Genomic DNA, 16,943 nt, shown 5'->3' with positions numbered 1-16,943 from the left:
CAGTGTTGCTAGCTTTAAAACAGTGAGAAATCGTTCCCATGTTTTAAAACCAATATGATCCCAACTATACGACTTGAGTCAGGTGAGTGTTTGCATGTCACTTGAGCCCTTTGAGACAGTCAGAGCCGTTAATAATTAACCAGAGTGACATTCTACTTGGGCTGGACACTCCTGCTGCCAGGGTGGCAAAGAGAAAACCAAACCCCCAGCTAGTGTTGGACAGGAGGCCTGCAGGAGTCTGAAGGAAAATGGGCGGTTTTATGATGTGATCGACTACGATTGAGCTGTTTTGATGACCACAATAAAAGATACATGGTGCATGATATTCGCAGCAAGAGGTTTGAGGGGATGTTTGTCTACAACACGGCCTGGTAGATTTGTAGAGAATAAAACTGCAAACCCTTCAGTCGTCTAAAACAGTGAAACTTTTTTAGATTTGCACACGAACAAAAACAATGTTCTTAATAAATATTGGGTGTATTAATGTTTCAGTAATTGATTGTGTACTTTTCTGACTGCCTACGTACCGAAATAAAACGGATGAATGACAATGGAAACACATTAAACGCACAGCAGATATTACGCTTTATATTGCAGATTTTTCTCATTGCTTTGACAGCTCAGCAGTACGTAGCAGGTCATGGGACCCGTATGCAAGAGTTCAACGATATGATTGGTCCAATTTTGAGGCAGCTGTTGTTTGATTGGATATCAGTACAATCAGTTACCGATCCAGCTTCGTGATTGGTCATTCTTCTGTTTCCGCTCTGCTAGCTCCAACAGTGTGCCCCCCCCCCCCCCACTCCCCCCTTCGTCCTTCTTCCCGTTGAACTGTTCAGTTTCGGTGAACTCCTACACCTGCTCTCCCTTTCTCATATTTATCCTCACACAACTACACTCAACATGGATGATTTTGACATGCTGAACGCGCCAGCCGCTGGAAACGGCGTGGGTTCAGAAGAGGACCCTGCTGCCGCTTTTTTGGCCCAGCAGGAGAGCGAAATCGCGGGGATTGAAAACGACGAAGGCTTCAGCATCCTGGACAGTGGAGAGGTCCCCTCGTCGCTGACAGACTCTAACGGTGTGTGGCTGCTATGGTCAAGCGGAGAAACTTTGTTCAACCATATACTGGTTGTCTAATTATTCATAATATAACCGTATAGTGTGCTGTGAATGATGATAACGAATTATAGCCTGGTTTACATAAACGTTATTTTCCTCCTATTAGACCGTTAAGTTGATGCTCTTTTAGCCACCTTGCTAACGTTAGCTGTGCTAGCAAATTAGCCAAGTGGGTTTAGCTAGCATTAACGGTTGTCAGCGTATTCTGACAATTACAAATGATTACTTGAAGAAAATAAACTGATATATTTGTTCATATGTACTGTGAAGTGGCCTTCTAGCTTCCCTTAAATGAATGAAGCTTTCTGATAACACCAGTTTTACCGTTACTAGCCGTCATTCATTGCCTCTCACTCAGCTCGACTAGTGCTACATATTCAGGTAGCTGCTGTTGTTTCTGCCAGCTAATCTTACAGCCTCTACAGGAAATTGGTACAGGTTAATAACCTTTGACCGTGACTGCCTTATTTCCTCAGAGCTGTAGTATCGATGTGGTTTAGCAGTTGTAGTTAGTGGGAAATGCTGACATGTCTTATTACGAAATTTCATCAGCAGTAAAGGATTTCCCGTTAGCTAGGGAGCAGACATTATAACGCTGTAGTTGTTCTACTCCAAGAAAGAATTATTTATTAAAAATATGTGTTGTGTTTAATCTGTTGTCTGCTTGTATGCTAACTACCATTTTATCTTTTTCAGATGGTGCTGTAAATGGGGATCTTCATGGGGTAATGTTTTCTTTCCTCTTTTATTGTGTTATGTGTGCAAAAGGTGAAGATATTCACTATCATCATTGATCTTTGGGTTGCTAAATATAGTCTTGTGTTTTTATCTACTGAATATGCAGAAGCTTTTCCGGTCACTGTTGTTATTATTTTAGTATTTACCAAACCTTACTAATAGGTGACATACTTGTTTTCATAATGTTACAGTAAAATACAAAATAAACACTGAAATTGTAGGTATGCAAAAGCAATGTCTTCTACATCCTTCATGAAAGATCAGATCTGTGAACATGACCATTATATTACAAGAATGTCCACTGAACATGTTGTAAACAAGCCAACCAGTACGACAGATTATTTAAATCAGTCGTAGTTGGTAAAACTAAACATGAGTGCACCAAAAATATCAGTGGTTAAACTTCATTGTACAGTAAAACTGCAGCTCAGAGGCGGGAAGCACAGTGGTTGACTGTTATCTGTATGACTGCCTGTGTTTGTAGGCATGTCTGACTCAATGTTAGTGATGTTCCCTGGTGTCCCGGATAATTACTGTTTAAGATGCAATAAACAACAATTTTCCTTCAAGCGATTTAAATGGGAAACTGAGATGTGCTCAGTTCTCCTGCTTGTTATGCTAAGAGATATGTGTGTAGTATTTAAAGTGTTTAGGAGGAAAATACTTATTTTATTTTTTTCAGTGTAGCGGAGGTGTTTCAATACTAACTTAAGATTTGAGCATCTGGCTGTTCTAGTCACTCCAGCTTCCTTTTCCTGTGCTGTCATTGCAACATTTCTTCCTGTTGCAATGTAAGGGCTTTTTTTCTGGCAGTGAGACAAACTCCCTTTTTTTTTTTTTTTGAACAAATGTTCTGCAAGGATATTGGAATCACGACTGATATAAGTGTTTCCGATTTTTACTATCAGTCGATAGTCTGAAAAATTGGAACTGAACATTTCTTTTTCATAACTAGTTTAAGTAAATGTCCGTGATAAAATGGTTTTCTTTTTGAATTAATACATTTAGCTCTAACCTGTTGTGTCCATTGTTTTTCAGGAAAGCAACGGTCCATCAGATGCCTATGCAGCTATTTCCAGTGCAGACCGACTGCAGGCCGAACCTGAAAGTCTCCGCAAGTGGAGGGAGGAACAAAGCGAGAGACTCGAGTTGCTGGGTAAACACAGAGTTTTTATTATGAAATAGATGAGGCAATTTCTGAGATGTGGAAATCTGTTTCAAGTGCTGGATATTCAAAGCTAGCAGGTCTTTTTTTAATACCCACATACGGTATTTAAGAATTCTCCCTCCTCCATTTTCTGATTTTCTGTCAGTTCAGATCACTCACTTGTTTTATTCCTGTACTTTGTTATTGCCACAGATGCTAACTCTCGCAAGCAGGAGTCAGAGTGGAAAGAGAAGGCCAAGGTGGAACTGGAGGAGTGGCATGCCAGGCAGAATGAGCAGCTGGAGAAAACCAAAACCAACAACAGGTACTGGCTTCTCAGAGGGATAAAAACAAGACAGAACATTAATGTGAATGAGGGATTTCTGTTATTACAATAAAAAGTGCACATCTATGGGTTGTGGCTGGTCCAAACAAACGAGTAGGTTTTACATTTTCACAAACTGTCTTAGAATGTTGTCACCAGTGTATAGGATTTAGGAGGGATCTATTAGCAGAAATTTCACATAGTTGTCATAATAATGTATTCATTAATGTATAGTCATCTTTAAATGCAAATGGGGGTGTTATTGTTAACTTAAAATGAGACTTTCATATCTACATAGTGAGGGGATTGTCTTCCAAAGACTCCAGCACTAGATAGGAGCCTTAAACTTTTTTTTTCTGTGAAACCTTCACCTATGTGTTTTGAAGAGGAGAGGTCAGGGAGGTCAAACTGACCTACTCACCAGTCCTTTAAGTAATAGCCCCTGTCTTGCACACTTGAAGGGTGAACGTACAGCGAGGACTAAGGTTTAGTCCAATGTGTCGGCTCTCCTTGGGGAGTAGAAATCGATCTGCCTTATCTGTCCAAAAGCACAGTGCTCTGGTGTCCTTTTCTGTTATTAGCTCAGACTCTAACTCTGTTAGAATTTCTTTTGTTCACTTGTTCATAATGTGAAAACAAGCCCCTTCCCTCAGGTGTCAGCCTTAAGTGTGCCATGAATGTAATAATGCTGTGACTGACACACAAACACTTTTCTAATTATGTATTTAAATTCGTCTTGGAACCACTCATGATCTCTCTGTGATCAACTGCGGTCTAAAACAGTGGCCCAGCAACATATTCTACTGTGTTAAGGTGTGTGTCCCCTCATATACAAACACTGTTTTGTCGGTTCCAGCACACATCATTCTGTTTTTAACCAACTATTCAGCTGAAATATCTTTTGAGCTCCACTTCAACTTAAGCCTAATATTATCAGTCAGCAAAAGTTACTGCTGTACTGTACACTGGATTACGACCCAGACAATAAAAGCAACTGTTGTATTGTGCTTATATTGTTATTTTAGACTGAATCCAGTTCTGTTTTCATTAATTGCCAGTAGGAGGTGACTAAAAACTATCTAACGGAATTAGTCCCCTGATATAGCATAGTGATGCCATTGTTTGAAGGAAGAGGTGCAGGTCTGACTTTGTCTTTTATTTTTAAAATGAAATGACTCAGATGTCATTCTAACAATATTTACAAACCACAGTCTTCTTTTCTTATTTGGTTTAATTAATTGACATACTACTAATTATGTTCTGTGTGCAGCTATTATTAAATGATGATAACTAGTGCTCACAGTCATTGTTTGTGTTGCTGTCACATAATACTATGTAAAGAAGTACTTCAAAATACATGGTAACTTAACATTTAACATTTAATTTGTAATGTAGCCCTGCTGCCCTATTATTAATAAACCACCACCAGCCATAACTTCCTTCTCATCTTGCAACACCATGCGTCTATTTGTGATCGACAGTCTTATATTGACAGGTGTACTCTCTTATAAATCAATAAGTTTCATGGCTCCTCTTACAACTGTGAGTGAGTGGCACACATTCTGTTAGTAGCCGGGGCTGCAACTGACTGTTGTTTTCATTATTAATTGTTATTTATTAATAGTAAAATATGTAGACTCTAGACAGTAGAGACAGGCTCCTATCCCCTACCATAAATCATATCAGTATATCAAAAATCTTCCTAACAAAAGCCCCCCACACTAAATTGTTGATTAGCTGTAGTTATGACTAGGGATGGCTCGATCCGATACTTAGGATCGGTATCGGTCCGATATTGGTCAAAATTTCAGGATCGAACATCGAAAAAAATAACTATAGCCCTTCCGGTCCGATACCTAAGCCCAAATGCTCAACTTAACTTAACGCGACGTGGCGTAAACAGAGAGCAGCTGCTGCAAGCATGTGTAAACAGAACATCGTGACAATGAATTTGCTTAGCGCTCTTATCATGTCAGCTGTGTGGAGTTACTTTGCACACAAGGAAGAGAAAAGTAAAACAGCCGAATGCAACTTGTGCAACGTGAGTGTCTCAAGGGATGGCGGCAGCACTGGACGCAAGTGTTTGTGACAGTTATTTAAAGTTAGCAGTCACTTAAAGCAGCTATGTGTCCTATAGCAGGGGTGCACATTACGTGATCGCGATCGACCGGTGCGGGTAGATCGCGTGCCATTGAGGAAAAAAAAAAAAATAATGTTTTAGATGTTAGTCTGGCTTAACAGTTATCTGTTGCAGCTCCAAAACAAACAGCAAGACAAACCTTCATCTTTATTTTTACTTTATATTTGCAACATGCCCTCAGTTCAGCGGCACACATCCACAGCCACGCACAACTTCAACAACAACAACCCAAGACTACCGTCTTTCTTAAAGAGACAGCGCTATTTTTGTAAAGGTGAAGTTTTTTATCATTTTTCTTGATAAAAATAAAAACAAAGATGGATAGAGCTTTTAACGCTGAAGCAACAATTAATATGACTTAGGATAGGTAGATCACTTTGACATGGTCAAAAGTAGCTCGCAAGCCAAAGAAGTGTGGACACCCCTGTCCTATAGTCTTCAATGGAACATTGGAACTGAGTCCATTCTATATCTAGTTTGATATTGGTGTTTTACATACAGTTCAACCCCAGAGGTTACATGTGAAAGAAGAAACATTCAAGTTTGCAGTTTGCACTGATTTGAAGTTTAAATAAAGAGCTTATGGCGTGAGGCACATCGTGGGCTAGCCTGGCTGACGCGACTGCACATCTCAATGAGATGCTGGTCTGGAAACTACGTGTTTATTTTCTCGTATTTGAGGCGTGGTTTTACAAATGCCTAGAGCCGTTTATTGGGCGCTACGAATGTCTATCAAATGCGCCTGGTAATTCCCATGCTGCCTTGCGCGCGATTCATAGCCAAAGCCTGTTGGTAGCAGAGCAAACACATCCTTCTTGGCAATGAAGTCTTTCAACGCCAAACGTTGCTCTTTTTTTAAAATAAACTTGCGTTCTAAGCTACTTAAAACACTGTCTAAGGCTGCATCGAACGGTAACGTTAGGTCCGCTGCCATGTTGGATTAACACACTACAAGCTTCGGTGTCGGGCATAGACGTCGTCATCGTCTTGCTGCCCCCCCCGTTCTTTGATTGGTTCCCTATCTCAGGAGAAAATATGGGCGATGGTTTCCAGACTGCTTTTGCAGCGAGAATGAAATCGCGCGCAAAGCAGTATGGGAACACCCAGGCTAATCGTGGGCTATTTTATTTCTTCCCTTAGGGGAGCAGAATATTTGTTGCACAGTTTGACCATGGTGTTTTTAGATGTCCATACTGAGCAAAGTACATCTATACAAACTTTATGTATTATTTACAACTTAACAGAGGAGAAAAGAAGGTATCGGATTGATATCGGTATCGGCAGATACTCCAAGTTCTCGGTATCGGTATCGGACATGAAAAAGTTGTATCGAGCCATCCCTAGTTATGACATAGTAGATTTTGATGATGCTGTTAATTAACTGTTTTGTAGTTATTCACCACTGCCATCTCATTAGAGATTTCATGGGACGGACATAATCACCCGAGAAGCCCCCTTGATTTTCTGAAAGCTCCCAGCACCACTTTTAGAAATCCTTCCTTTGATTATACACCTGAGCTGATTATCGTGTGGTAACCTATAATGCTTGTGTTTCTATCCTCTTCTCCCTTTTACCGCTGTCTCTCCTCTCTCCTGCCTTCTTGCTGCTCTGTCGTTTGGGCGGATTTGTATCCAGGGTGCTGGATGAAGACTTCTACAAGCAGCCCTTCTCTGAACTCATTGGTTATGTGTATGTTGCTCCAACTAACATCCTCCTATTAATTCTTTCTTCTTTAGTTTTCCCCATTCTCATCAACCACTTACATCATATTCCATTCATTAGTTAGGGCACTAGTTAGCTTCCTATATTTTATTTCCCCATTTAGTTCCCCATTTTTAACTGCCTGTATTTCTAGTTTTTCCTCTCGTAGTTGTTACATCAAATACAAACTGTGGTAATCATTTTAACCCCATACATCTGCATGTCATTTGCAAGTTGATGCCAGTCAGGATATTTCACAGCATGCAATTAACACACATGCTGCCGAGCTCCTCAGTCAAATCCATGGAAATTAAATTCTTTACTAATGTGCCTGTGTTGGTTCATTTATCGTTCTTTATTCACCTCCTTACTGTTTCCCTTTAAGTCATTTCAGCAATACATTTCATACATTTCCAATTATTAACTTGCTTACAGTAATTGTATGAACTTTAACAGGAAGTGTTTTGTTTCACTTAACTTCTTTGTGCCCGTTTCTCTTGAATTAATCTGCAAAATGTTATTCAGGAGTAGGATGCTTGTTTGAAGCAGTTGTGTGTGTTTATAATGGAGCTAAGCTTTTTTTTTTCTTAAGAGGAGTAGACAATGTGAGATAATGATTTCACTTCACAATATGAAAAGTTAATCAAAAAATGATACTGTTTTTCTGTAGTTTTTCAGAGGCTGCAAAGAGCTCATTTAATATCTTTTTTTAAACATCACGTGTTTTCCAAATTCTGTCAATGATTTTGTAGAACTAGTCTGAATTTAATCTCCAGGTAGAATTATAGAGCTCAGAATTGGTTTTCATGTGATATTACACATACAATAAGCTCCAATACAAGTTGTCCCCAATGGACTCCTCCTATTCTTATTATTATTGGTACTACAGTCAGATATACTGAAAATTTTTATTGCAGGAACCAACCAGTCATGTCATCAATACACAGCTGCTTCAAACTGTGTTCATGCTTTATCAGAATGTTAGCTGCTCTGTAGCTACTGCTGACCTATAGGATGAAATGCTAATGTGCCCAGCTCGCTCTCCATTAGCTCGAGCTGTGCAGCCTTTGGTTTTGCTATCAAAATACTTGGGTTTGACCATTAGCCAGCATTGTGATTCACACTATTTATCTCTGTGTGACAGGCTGTTAACACTTAGTAATAACATTTAATGCTTGGAACATTTTTGGATAAATGTTGATCTGGCCACATTATTTACAAATGTAGTCAAATAAGTTGCAGTAAAGTGACATATTAAGATAATATTGGACCCTTTTCCAACAATGGAGTTAATGATCATTAGGGAGTAATCAACACAGTTTTATAAGTGAGACCATGCAGCATAAAGTCTAAAAATGTGGCATGAGCTAATATATGCAGGAAACTGTTCACATACCAAACCGAAGGCTGCACACTAATCATTTTCTACAACAAGAAATTAAAAAAATGTTGCTTCTGCATGCCAGCTTTCAACATCTGCATTTAGCTCATTTTTGTTGTCTTTTATTTCGTTCTCTCCCTTCTCTATCTCTATCTTCTAAATTCTGACTTGTGAAACTGTTTCTCCCTGTTTTCTTTTCCTCTGCACCTTAAAGCACACACATTAACCATCCTTGCTACCGCCTAGACCAGTTAAGTAAAAACATAAAACCCCAGAACCTCCAAATACTTCATATTTTTGACAGGGGATAGATTTAGTTCTGTGTGTATTTGTGTGTTTATTATGCGTTGCACCGAAACCCAGTTTTTCTGGCTGACGGTTAGATCCACTGCCTAGATAGACGTTTGGTATGTCCCTCCTTTGATGTTGTGGTCCTTTAGTCTTTTGTGTATTTGTAGTTGGTTGTGACGTTCATTAGCTTCTCATCCTCCATTTTACTTTGTGTACTGTGTTGTAGTTAGTTCAGTCTGTGCCTGTGGGTGGGGACTAGAAAAAGAATTGTTGCAAATAATTCTGGCAGTGGAATTGATGCTATGTATGTGGGTGGGGTGTGATGACAGCTTAATTTAGTTGAGACATAATCTGTGGCTTGCATCTCAAAATGTTTTGCGACAGTGGCATTGGTCCATTTTTTTTAAACCTTGTTTTCTTTAGTTTTTATTTTACTTTGGTGTTTTAATTTCAAATATGTGGTAAGTCCTTGAGTGTAAATGTCTCTTTTTTGTTTCACATATGAAAAATACGACCACCTTTACCAAGAAGATCTTAATTTATCTGTTCCACACTAAAGACACATGAAGTCAAAGTAAACGCATTCTTTGCCACACCTCCAAAAAGCCTGCTTTCTGCTGCAGCAAAATGCATGGCTACGGCCCAGTAGTGCTTCCAGTTCTTTTGGGCTTGGTTAAAAAAAAAAAAAATCAACAGAACTTGCCATTATTGTTCCCCATAACCAAGAACAAGTATGCAGATGAGCTCATTATCTCCATACTTACTTCTTGTTGAGGAAAGAGAATTGTAAATATGTAAACACAGGGCAAGTTGAGGTGCATGGGTGTGGGCGAGCTCCCGTCCCCCAGTTCTGACCAGAACTGCATTTTTAACCAACCAAAAAATGCTTCTCAGACCGTACAATTATTAGTAGTATTATTTTGAACTTAAGTTGGTTTTCTCTATGGATTTTTCAGTGTTGTGTATGTCCCTCCCTTTATTGTTATGAAGACTCAAAATACTAGCGACTGTACTGTAATGTGTAAGCAGAGTTTGGGGCATGCCACGAGTAATGAAGCTTTTAAAGCTGGTTTCTCTTAGTGGGTTTAAAGGTTGATGGATGTTTCTGTGTGGTCATCGGACTGTCATGCCCTGAGGTAGACTCTGCTGAAGTCCAGCCCGGCCAAAAATGGTGCAAAGACTCAGATCTGTATGTAAAGCTGAATTTTAAACACCAACTCACAAATATGTTTGATATCAGAATCTGAACAGTTAGATTCCAGGCTGTGCTGTTGGCACTACACTTTGAACTTGAGTTTTTCATCTGAACAGGTGTGTGTTGGTGGTCAGCAGAGTACGTTCTCAGGGCTGCACGTATATCAGTGTTTATGTTACCTCTTCCCCCCCCCCGCTGACTGTTCTCTATTCCATGTCCTTTCCTCCTCTCTGTGGCTTGCAGGGCGGCTGAGGAAGCCATGGTTTCAGATCTGGATGAAAACAACCCCGGCACTGAGTGGGAGCGGGTGGCTCGGCTCTGCGACTTCAACCCCAAGTCCAGCAAGCAGGCCAAAGACGTGTCTCGCCTGCGCTCCGTCCTCATCTCCCTGAAGCAGTCTCCGCTTGTCCGCTAGGCACCCAGCGCTGCTCAGGGCGTCATTCCATATCATCCTCTTTCCACCACACACCAACAACACAACTCCTCCTGATCTTCAATCATTTGTATTCCAATGACAGTGGGTCTTACTTCCCTTGTGTCACATCCATCCTCCATGCACAGACATGTCTTGTCCCCCAGTGGAAGGAAATATCCAGTGGTCCTATCCTCATTTAACTTTCCTTCTCCTGGCAGGACTGTAGAGATTAGCCTTCATGTACCTGTACATCATTCTCTGCCCTCTGAAATGTTTTCACCTGTGTGCACCACCTCCACAGACCAGTCAAGACTGTATAATGTATTGCTCTTTTAGTTTTACTGTCATCAAGGCCTGTTAGATCTATGCCAGGTCTCGTGGTCTGTGGTCTTGCGCAACATTTGTGTAAAGGTGTTGAGTTGGGACACTAAAAGGGAAGGGTTGATGTTTGTTTGGGCCTACAGCTACACTACAACCTGCTTTACATGGCCCCCAAACAATATCATTCCCACAATGTTATGCTGTAACTCTTAACTTGCCAATCCCATGTATCTTCCTCTGACATTTGAGGGTTGATATTAAGTGGTTTTATTCAACTTTAGCCCTCCAATACATCAGCTTATGTTTCCCCACCCTTACGAAAAACGTATCTACACATTTTTCTTTAATGTTTTTTTTAAGGACCAAACTCTAAGACAAAACTCCAGATTCAGTGTGTGTACTTTGAACTGTGTGTGTAGAGCCTGCTTGTGGCGTATTGTGTTGAATTTTCCAATCTATGCATTTTCTTTTGAAAGCCTCCCCCTTCCCCAGTCAGGAACTGAACAAAGTCCAGTCATTACAATAAATGTGACCTGTTTGTATGTGTGTTAAAACCTCAACAAGTGTGTGTATGTACTCTATGCGTGTACCTATGTACATATACAGAAGGCAATATATATACAGTATATAAAACATTTATGTCACTGAAATTAGACGTTGTGGTTTTAAACAGAACTAGATACTAGCCATCTGTTGCTTGACCATGTGTGTTCATTGTCCATTTGATTTCAGTATCAGTAAAAAGTAAATCGGATTCTTTTGTTGTGTCATTCTTCAACTGGGTATCCAATAGAAGTGTGCTGTTTAGCCATGTGGTGTTATGTGTGCTGATGATGAGTTAAAAGGGAAGAACAAGCATGTATCTATTAAAAACAGATATGGATACATATAAATAGATACGTCATCAGGAAGGAAGTCCTGATCTGTGACGCTATTATTAATTGCTTTTGTCTAGCTACACTCCTCATGCTAGTAAACACTAATACCATAGCAACGCAGAGTTTTGTGTATGTGTTTTAAAAGTGTTGTTAAAAGAGTTAAATCAAGTAAATGCTCTAACTGAGGAAATGCACACAATCACTTCTGTGATTTTTCCTTCCCGTAACAATTCATAGCCTTCAGGATGGCACAGTGAGTTTTCTCAAAGCTGACACTGATGAGTGGCATGCAAGGGCTTGGACTGACCTGTTTTTCTGTAACCAGTTTTTCAGTAGTCAGTTGAGTAAAGGATTAATTGTTCTTCTGAAAAGTTAACACAGAAAATAGTTTTTCAGCCTGAATTAAGGGGACTTTTTGAAGAATCTCTTGTCGTACAAGTTATATTGGGCATTTGTTCCCTGCATTTAACCCATTCATTCACAAACATAGTTAACATAGTTGCAGTGGGCAGCACTTAGTTCTGGTTTGAGGATTAGGTACAGTGGTGTGGTGGTTAGCACTGATGCCTCACAGCAAGAAGGTTCTGGGTTCAATAGGGTTGGGGTTAGGGTCTGGGGCCTTTCTGTGTGGAGTTTGCATGTTCTCCCTGTGTCTGCGTGGGTTCTCTCCGGGTACTCTGGCTTCCTCCCACCGTCCAAAGACATGCTTGTTAGGTTAATTGGTGATTCTAAATTGGCCGTAGGTGTGAATGTGAGTGTGAATGGTTGTCTGTCTCTCTGTGTTAGCCCTGTAATAGACTGGAGACCTGTCCAGGGTGTACCCCGCCTCTCGCCTGATGACAGCTGGGATAGGCTCCAGCAGACCCGCAACCCTTCACAGGAACAAGCGGTTACAGAAGATGAATGGTATTTTGAAAAACATCATGAAATATGGAGATGCTTCCTAAATGTGGGCGTTGGCATACTGCAGTTTATTTATCTTGGCCATGTTTCCCCTGTGATATGTTCACATGATGTTCTTCTTTGAAGTCTGTAATTAATTTCAGAAAGAACATGAAACAGGTTGATCTAGATGTTTGAGGGTAACTGACAAACTGAAATTGTTGGTTGTTCAGGTTATCTATTACCTAATGAACTTCTATCAGTTGATTTTCGTAGATAATCTCAACATTCAGTGTAAAAGGTCACTGGCAACAATAGTCTGGTTGAACAGATGCAGCAGTTTCAGGCAGCCAGCTACAATTCATGCGAAACTGCAAACATAAAACGAGTTTGGTTTTGACCAATAATAAATACTTTACAATATATTCTTTTATGGGGCGACACAGGGACGTGGTGGTTAGCACTGATGCCTCACAGCAGCTTGTTGTCTGGGGCCTTTGTGTGTGGAGTTACTCCAGCTTCCTCCCACTGCCCAAAGACATGCTAGTTAGGTTAACTGGTGATTCTAAATTGGCCGTAGGTGTGAATGTGAGTGTGAATGGTTGTCTGTCTCTCTGTGTTAGCCCTGTGATAGACTGGAGACCTGTCCAGGGTGTACCCCGCCTCTCTCCTGATGACAGCTGGATAGGCTCCAAGCCCCCTGCAAACCTTCACAGGACAAGCAGTTACAGAAGATGAATAAATGATATTCTTTTATTGTTTTTTTTTCTGCAGATATAAGGAGAAAAAGAGAAGATTGTCAGCAGCGACTCTAATCCTTGCAGTGGATGTTAAAAAAAAAAACAATAATACCAAAATGAATTTTAATTTTTGGCCTAGTTTGTCATTAGAGTTAAAGTTCAAAGCACTACACAGCTCTGTCTATTCACTTGCTGATCAGCCTACATTATTTGGCCTTGTTCACATCTGTTCAATTCCTACATCACCAGCATGCCTCTGCAGTTTGAACTGTGTCCCGGTCGAATGATTGGGGGAAACCATCCGTGCTGCTTGCTGGTCTGGTCACAGATGTTTGTTGATCGCAGCCCTGCTTACGGTCCCGAAGTCCCGTCTTGTCACTAAAGGTGACCGGGCCTTTGCTGTCCATGCTCCACAGCTGTGGAACTCCCTGCCCGGCGACCTCAGGCAGGCGAGCTCAGTGGCTTCTTTTAAATCTCTTCTTAAAACTCACCTTTATCGATTGGCCTTTTCTTAATTTTGTTTTATAATTTTGTTTTATCATTGTTGTATGATTACTTTGTTGTGGGTGGGTGATTTTCAATTTTCAATTTTAATTCCAATTTTATTTCTCTTGATGGTTTTATTATGATTGTTGCTAGGCATCCTGTTTTATTTCTGCTGTTGTTGTACAGCACCTTGTAACTTGTTTTGCAAAGGTGCTATATAAATAAAGTTATTATTATTATTATTATTATCTCTAGGGTTGGGGTGCCGTGGGGACCATGGCATATCTGTTGAGCTTGTGCATTTGACGGTAGTGGGCTGTAGATTTTCGAGACGTGTTTAGTGTCATTAACCAAACCATCTTGTTTTCATCATCTCATCATCATTTCATGCAACTGAATACGTCATTCAATCTGACAGTTTCCCCTGTGCTGCTGGTTGAAAGACAGGTTTTCATAACATGAAACTTGTGATCCAGCCTATTCTTAACAGTATCTATGGATGGATGAGGCGAAGCAGGCTGCTCTACATTTTTGAGAGTGACTGATGAACTGAAATTGTTGACTGTTAAGGTTATCTAAGGTTACTAATGAACTTCTATCAGTTGATTTTCATATATAATCTCAACAGTCAGTGTAAAAGGTCACTGTGTGGAGTGCAATAAGTGACGAGACAAGAGACGGAGATGTGTCGAGTCAACTTTACTCTCCACTTTCTGTAAACTTCAGAATACTGGCAGCGAGTCAGGTAAGAACTGCCACACCAAACTTAAATACGGAACTAGTACTCGAAAACCCTCACACCCTTAAAGGTACAGTCTCTGGGTGAATGTCTCTCTCATTGGTCATTGTAGGTCACCACAACTGGCAACAATAGTCTGGTTGAACAGATGCAGCAGCTTCAGGCAGCCAGCTACAATTCATTCGAAACTGCAAACATAAAACGAGTTTGGTTTTGACCAATAATAAATACTTTACAATTTATTCTTTTATGTGGCGGCACAGGGGCGTGGTGCTTAGCTCTGATGCCTCACAGCAGCTTGTTGGCTGGGCCTTTGTGTGTGGAGTTTGCATGTTCTCCCTGTGTCCGGGTACTCCGGCTTCCTCCCACTGTCCAAAGACAAGCTGGTGTGAATGGTTGTCTCTGTGTTGGCCCCGCGATAGATAGGCGACCTGTCCAGAGTGTACCCAGCCTCTCACCCAGTGACAGCTGGGCTCCAGTCGTTTATCTTGGCCATGTTTCCCCTATGATATGCTCACGTGGCATTCTTCTTTAGAGCCTGTAATTCATTCCAGGACGAACGTGAAACAGGTTTCTCTAGATGTTTGAGGGTACCTGACAAACTGAAATTGTTGACTGTTCAGGTTATCTACTGTATTATCAAATGAACTTCTATCAGTTGATAATCTCAACAGTCAGTGTAAAAGGGCACTGGCAACAATAGTCTGGTTGAACAGATGCAGCAGTTTCAGGCAGCCAGCTACAATTTAGTCGAAACTGCAAACATAAAACGAGTTTGGTTTTGACCAATAATAAATACTGGGCGAGAGGATATAGTTAGTATAAAGAAAGAAGAATAAAACTCCCATGTAACATAAGTGAAGTTACTCTTTTATTTATCCCACAGTGGGGAAATTAGCAGTGTTGCAGCAAGGACAATTTAAAGGACAGAGGTAAAATAGTAAACATTAAATAAATGCAAAAAATAGAAAATGTGTGGTCTACTGGGAGCAGGCTTGGTTGTATGGCCTGACTGCAGCAGGAAGGAAGGACCTGTGGTAACGCTCCTTCACACAGTGTGGGTGAGGAATTAATCTAGACAAACTTGTTGTGTGACCATGCTGTAAACCACATTTTCTAACAGGGTATCTATCTGTGTATAAAATATAGAACACATATATATATGTTCATACTGATCTGAACGACACGTTTGATATTTTGAGAGACATCACTAAGTATGGAGATGCTTCCTGCATGTGCGCACCGGCATCCTGTAGTTTATTTATCTTGGCCATGTTTCACACTGTTTAAATAAGGAGCAACAACAAATACTAGGATATGGAGTGCGTATGACCTGTTTGGTGCTTTATTTATGTAAATTCTCAGAAGAGACTGACATCACTCGTGATGGTTACTTGATCAAAATACTCCTGCTGGCAGGCAAGAGAGCCATCATGAGGAACTGGGGAAAGGAAACACCAACAATTGTGGATGAAATCTTTTTAATGGAAAAACTGACACAAACAATGATCAATGGCCTTGCTTTTATATAGCGCTTTTCTACTCAAAGCACTTTACAGTCACAGACACATTTACCCATTTGTTCACACAAGCACAGACACATTCACACACTGGGAGCAACCGGGGTATCAAGGACACTTCAGCATGTGGCACATTCCGGGGATTCGAATCATTAACCCTCTGATTCGTGGACAACCTGCTGTGATACTGGACTGAAGTAATAATGGATGGATATACCAGTCTGCAAGACTGTAAAAAATATTATGTACTCCCCAGGCAGCTTCTGTTTAGTTTGTTTGTATTCGAGCTGTTGTTGCAATAATCTGTTAATAAAGAAGAACTAAGTGATAAAAAATTAATTTCTATCAGTTGATTTTCGTAGATAATCTCAACAGTCAGTGTAAAAGGGCACTGGCAACAATAGTCTGGTTGAACAGATGCAGCAGCCTCAGGCAGCCAGCTACAATCCAGTTGAAACTGCAAACATAAAATGGCTTTACAATATATTCTTTTGGGCGGAACAGTGGTGAGGTGGTTAGCACTGATGCCTCGCAGCGAGAAGGTCCCGGGTTCAAATACATAGGCCGACTGGGCCTTTCTGTGGGGAGTTTGCATGTTCTCCCTGTGTCTGCGTGGGTTCTCTCTGGGTACCCCAGCTTCCTCGCTCGATGACAGTTGGGATAGGCTCCAGCAGACCCCACGACCCTTAACAGGAATAAGCGGGTATAGAAGATGAATGAATGAATGTATATATTCTTTTATGTGGCGCCACAGAGGAGTGGTGGTTAGCACTGATGCCTCACAGCGGCTTGTTGACTGGGGCCTTTGTGTGTGGAATTTGCATGTTCTCCCTGTGTCTGCGTATTATTTCCGGATACTCCTCCCACCTTGCTGGTTGCAGCACAGGTTTTCCAGCATCTGATTCAGCCTGTTCTCAACAG

The 16,943-nt window shown here is 40.7% G+C and overlaps 1 protein-coding gene across 1 annotated transcript; it reads left to right on the top strand.

Moving 5' to 3' along the window:
- The first annotated feature begins 818 nt into the window (after window positions 1–818).
- Window positions 819–11,531, top strand: clta (clathrin, light chain A). The gene is made up of 5 exons (XM_084555935.1): window positions 819–1,081; window positions 1,819–1,847; window positions 2,899–3,016; window positions 3,221–3,332; window positions 10,285–11,531. Exons 1-5 carry the CDS (start codon window positions 904–906, stop codon window positions 10,454–10,456), a joined length of 609 nt encoding a protein of 202 aa, XP_084412061.1. The 5' UTR covers window positions 819–903; the 3' UTR covers window positions 10,457–11,531.
- Window positions 11,532–16,943: the final 5,412 nt, after the last annotated feature.

This window comes from Chelon labrosus (genome assembly GCF_963514085.1).
Source record: "Chelon labrosus genome assembly, chromosome: 2".
Lineage (NCBI taxonomy): Eukaryota > Metazoa > Chordata > Actinopteri > Mugiliformes > Mugilidae > Chelon > Chelon labrosus.
Note: the sequence above shows the minus strand (reverse complement) of the source record. Positions and strands in the feature narration are given on the sequence as shown.

Bases quoted from the DNA above. Each gene is read 5' to 3' on its own strand.
- clta (XM_084555935.1), top strand. From the start codon at position 904: ATGGATGATTTTGACATGCTGAACGCGCCAGCCGCTGGAAACGGCGTG. The intron at 1,082-1,818 runs GTGTGTGGCTGC...TATCTTTTTCAG, and splicing joins GTCGCTGACAGACTCTAACG to ATGGTGCTGTAAATGGGGAT. The intron at 3,017-3,220 runs GTAAACACAGAG...TTATTGCCACAG, and splicing joins CGAGAGACTCGAGTTGCTGG to ATGCTAACTCTCGCAAGCAG.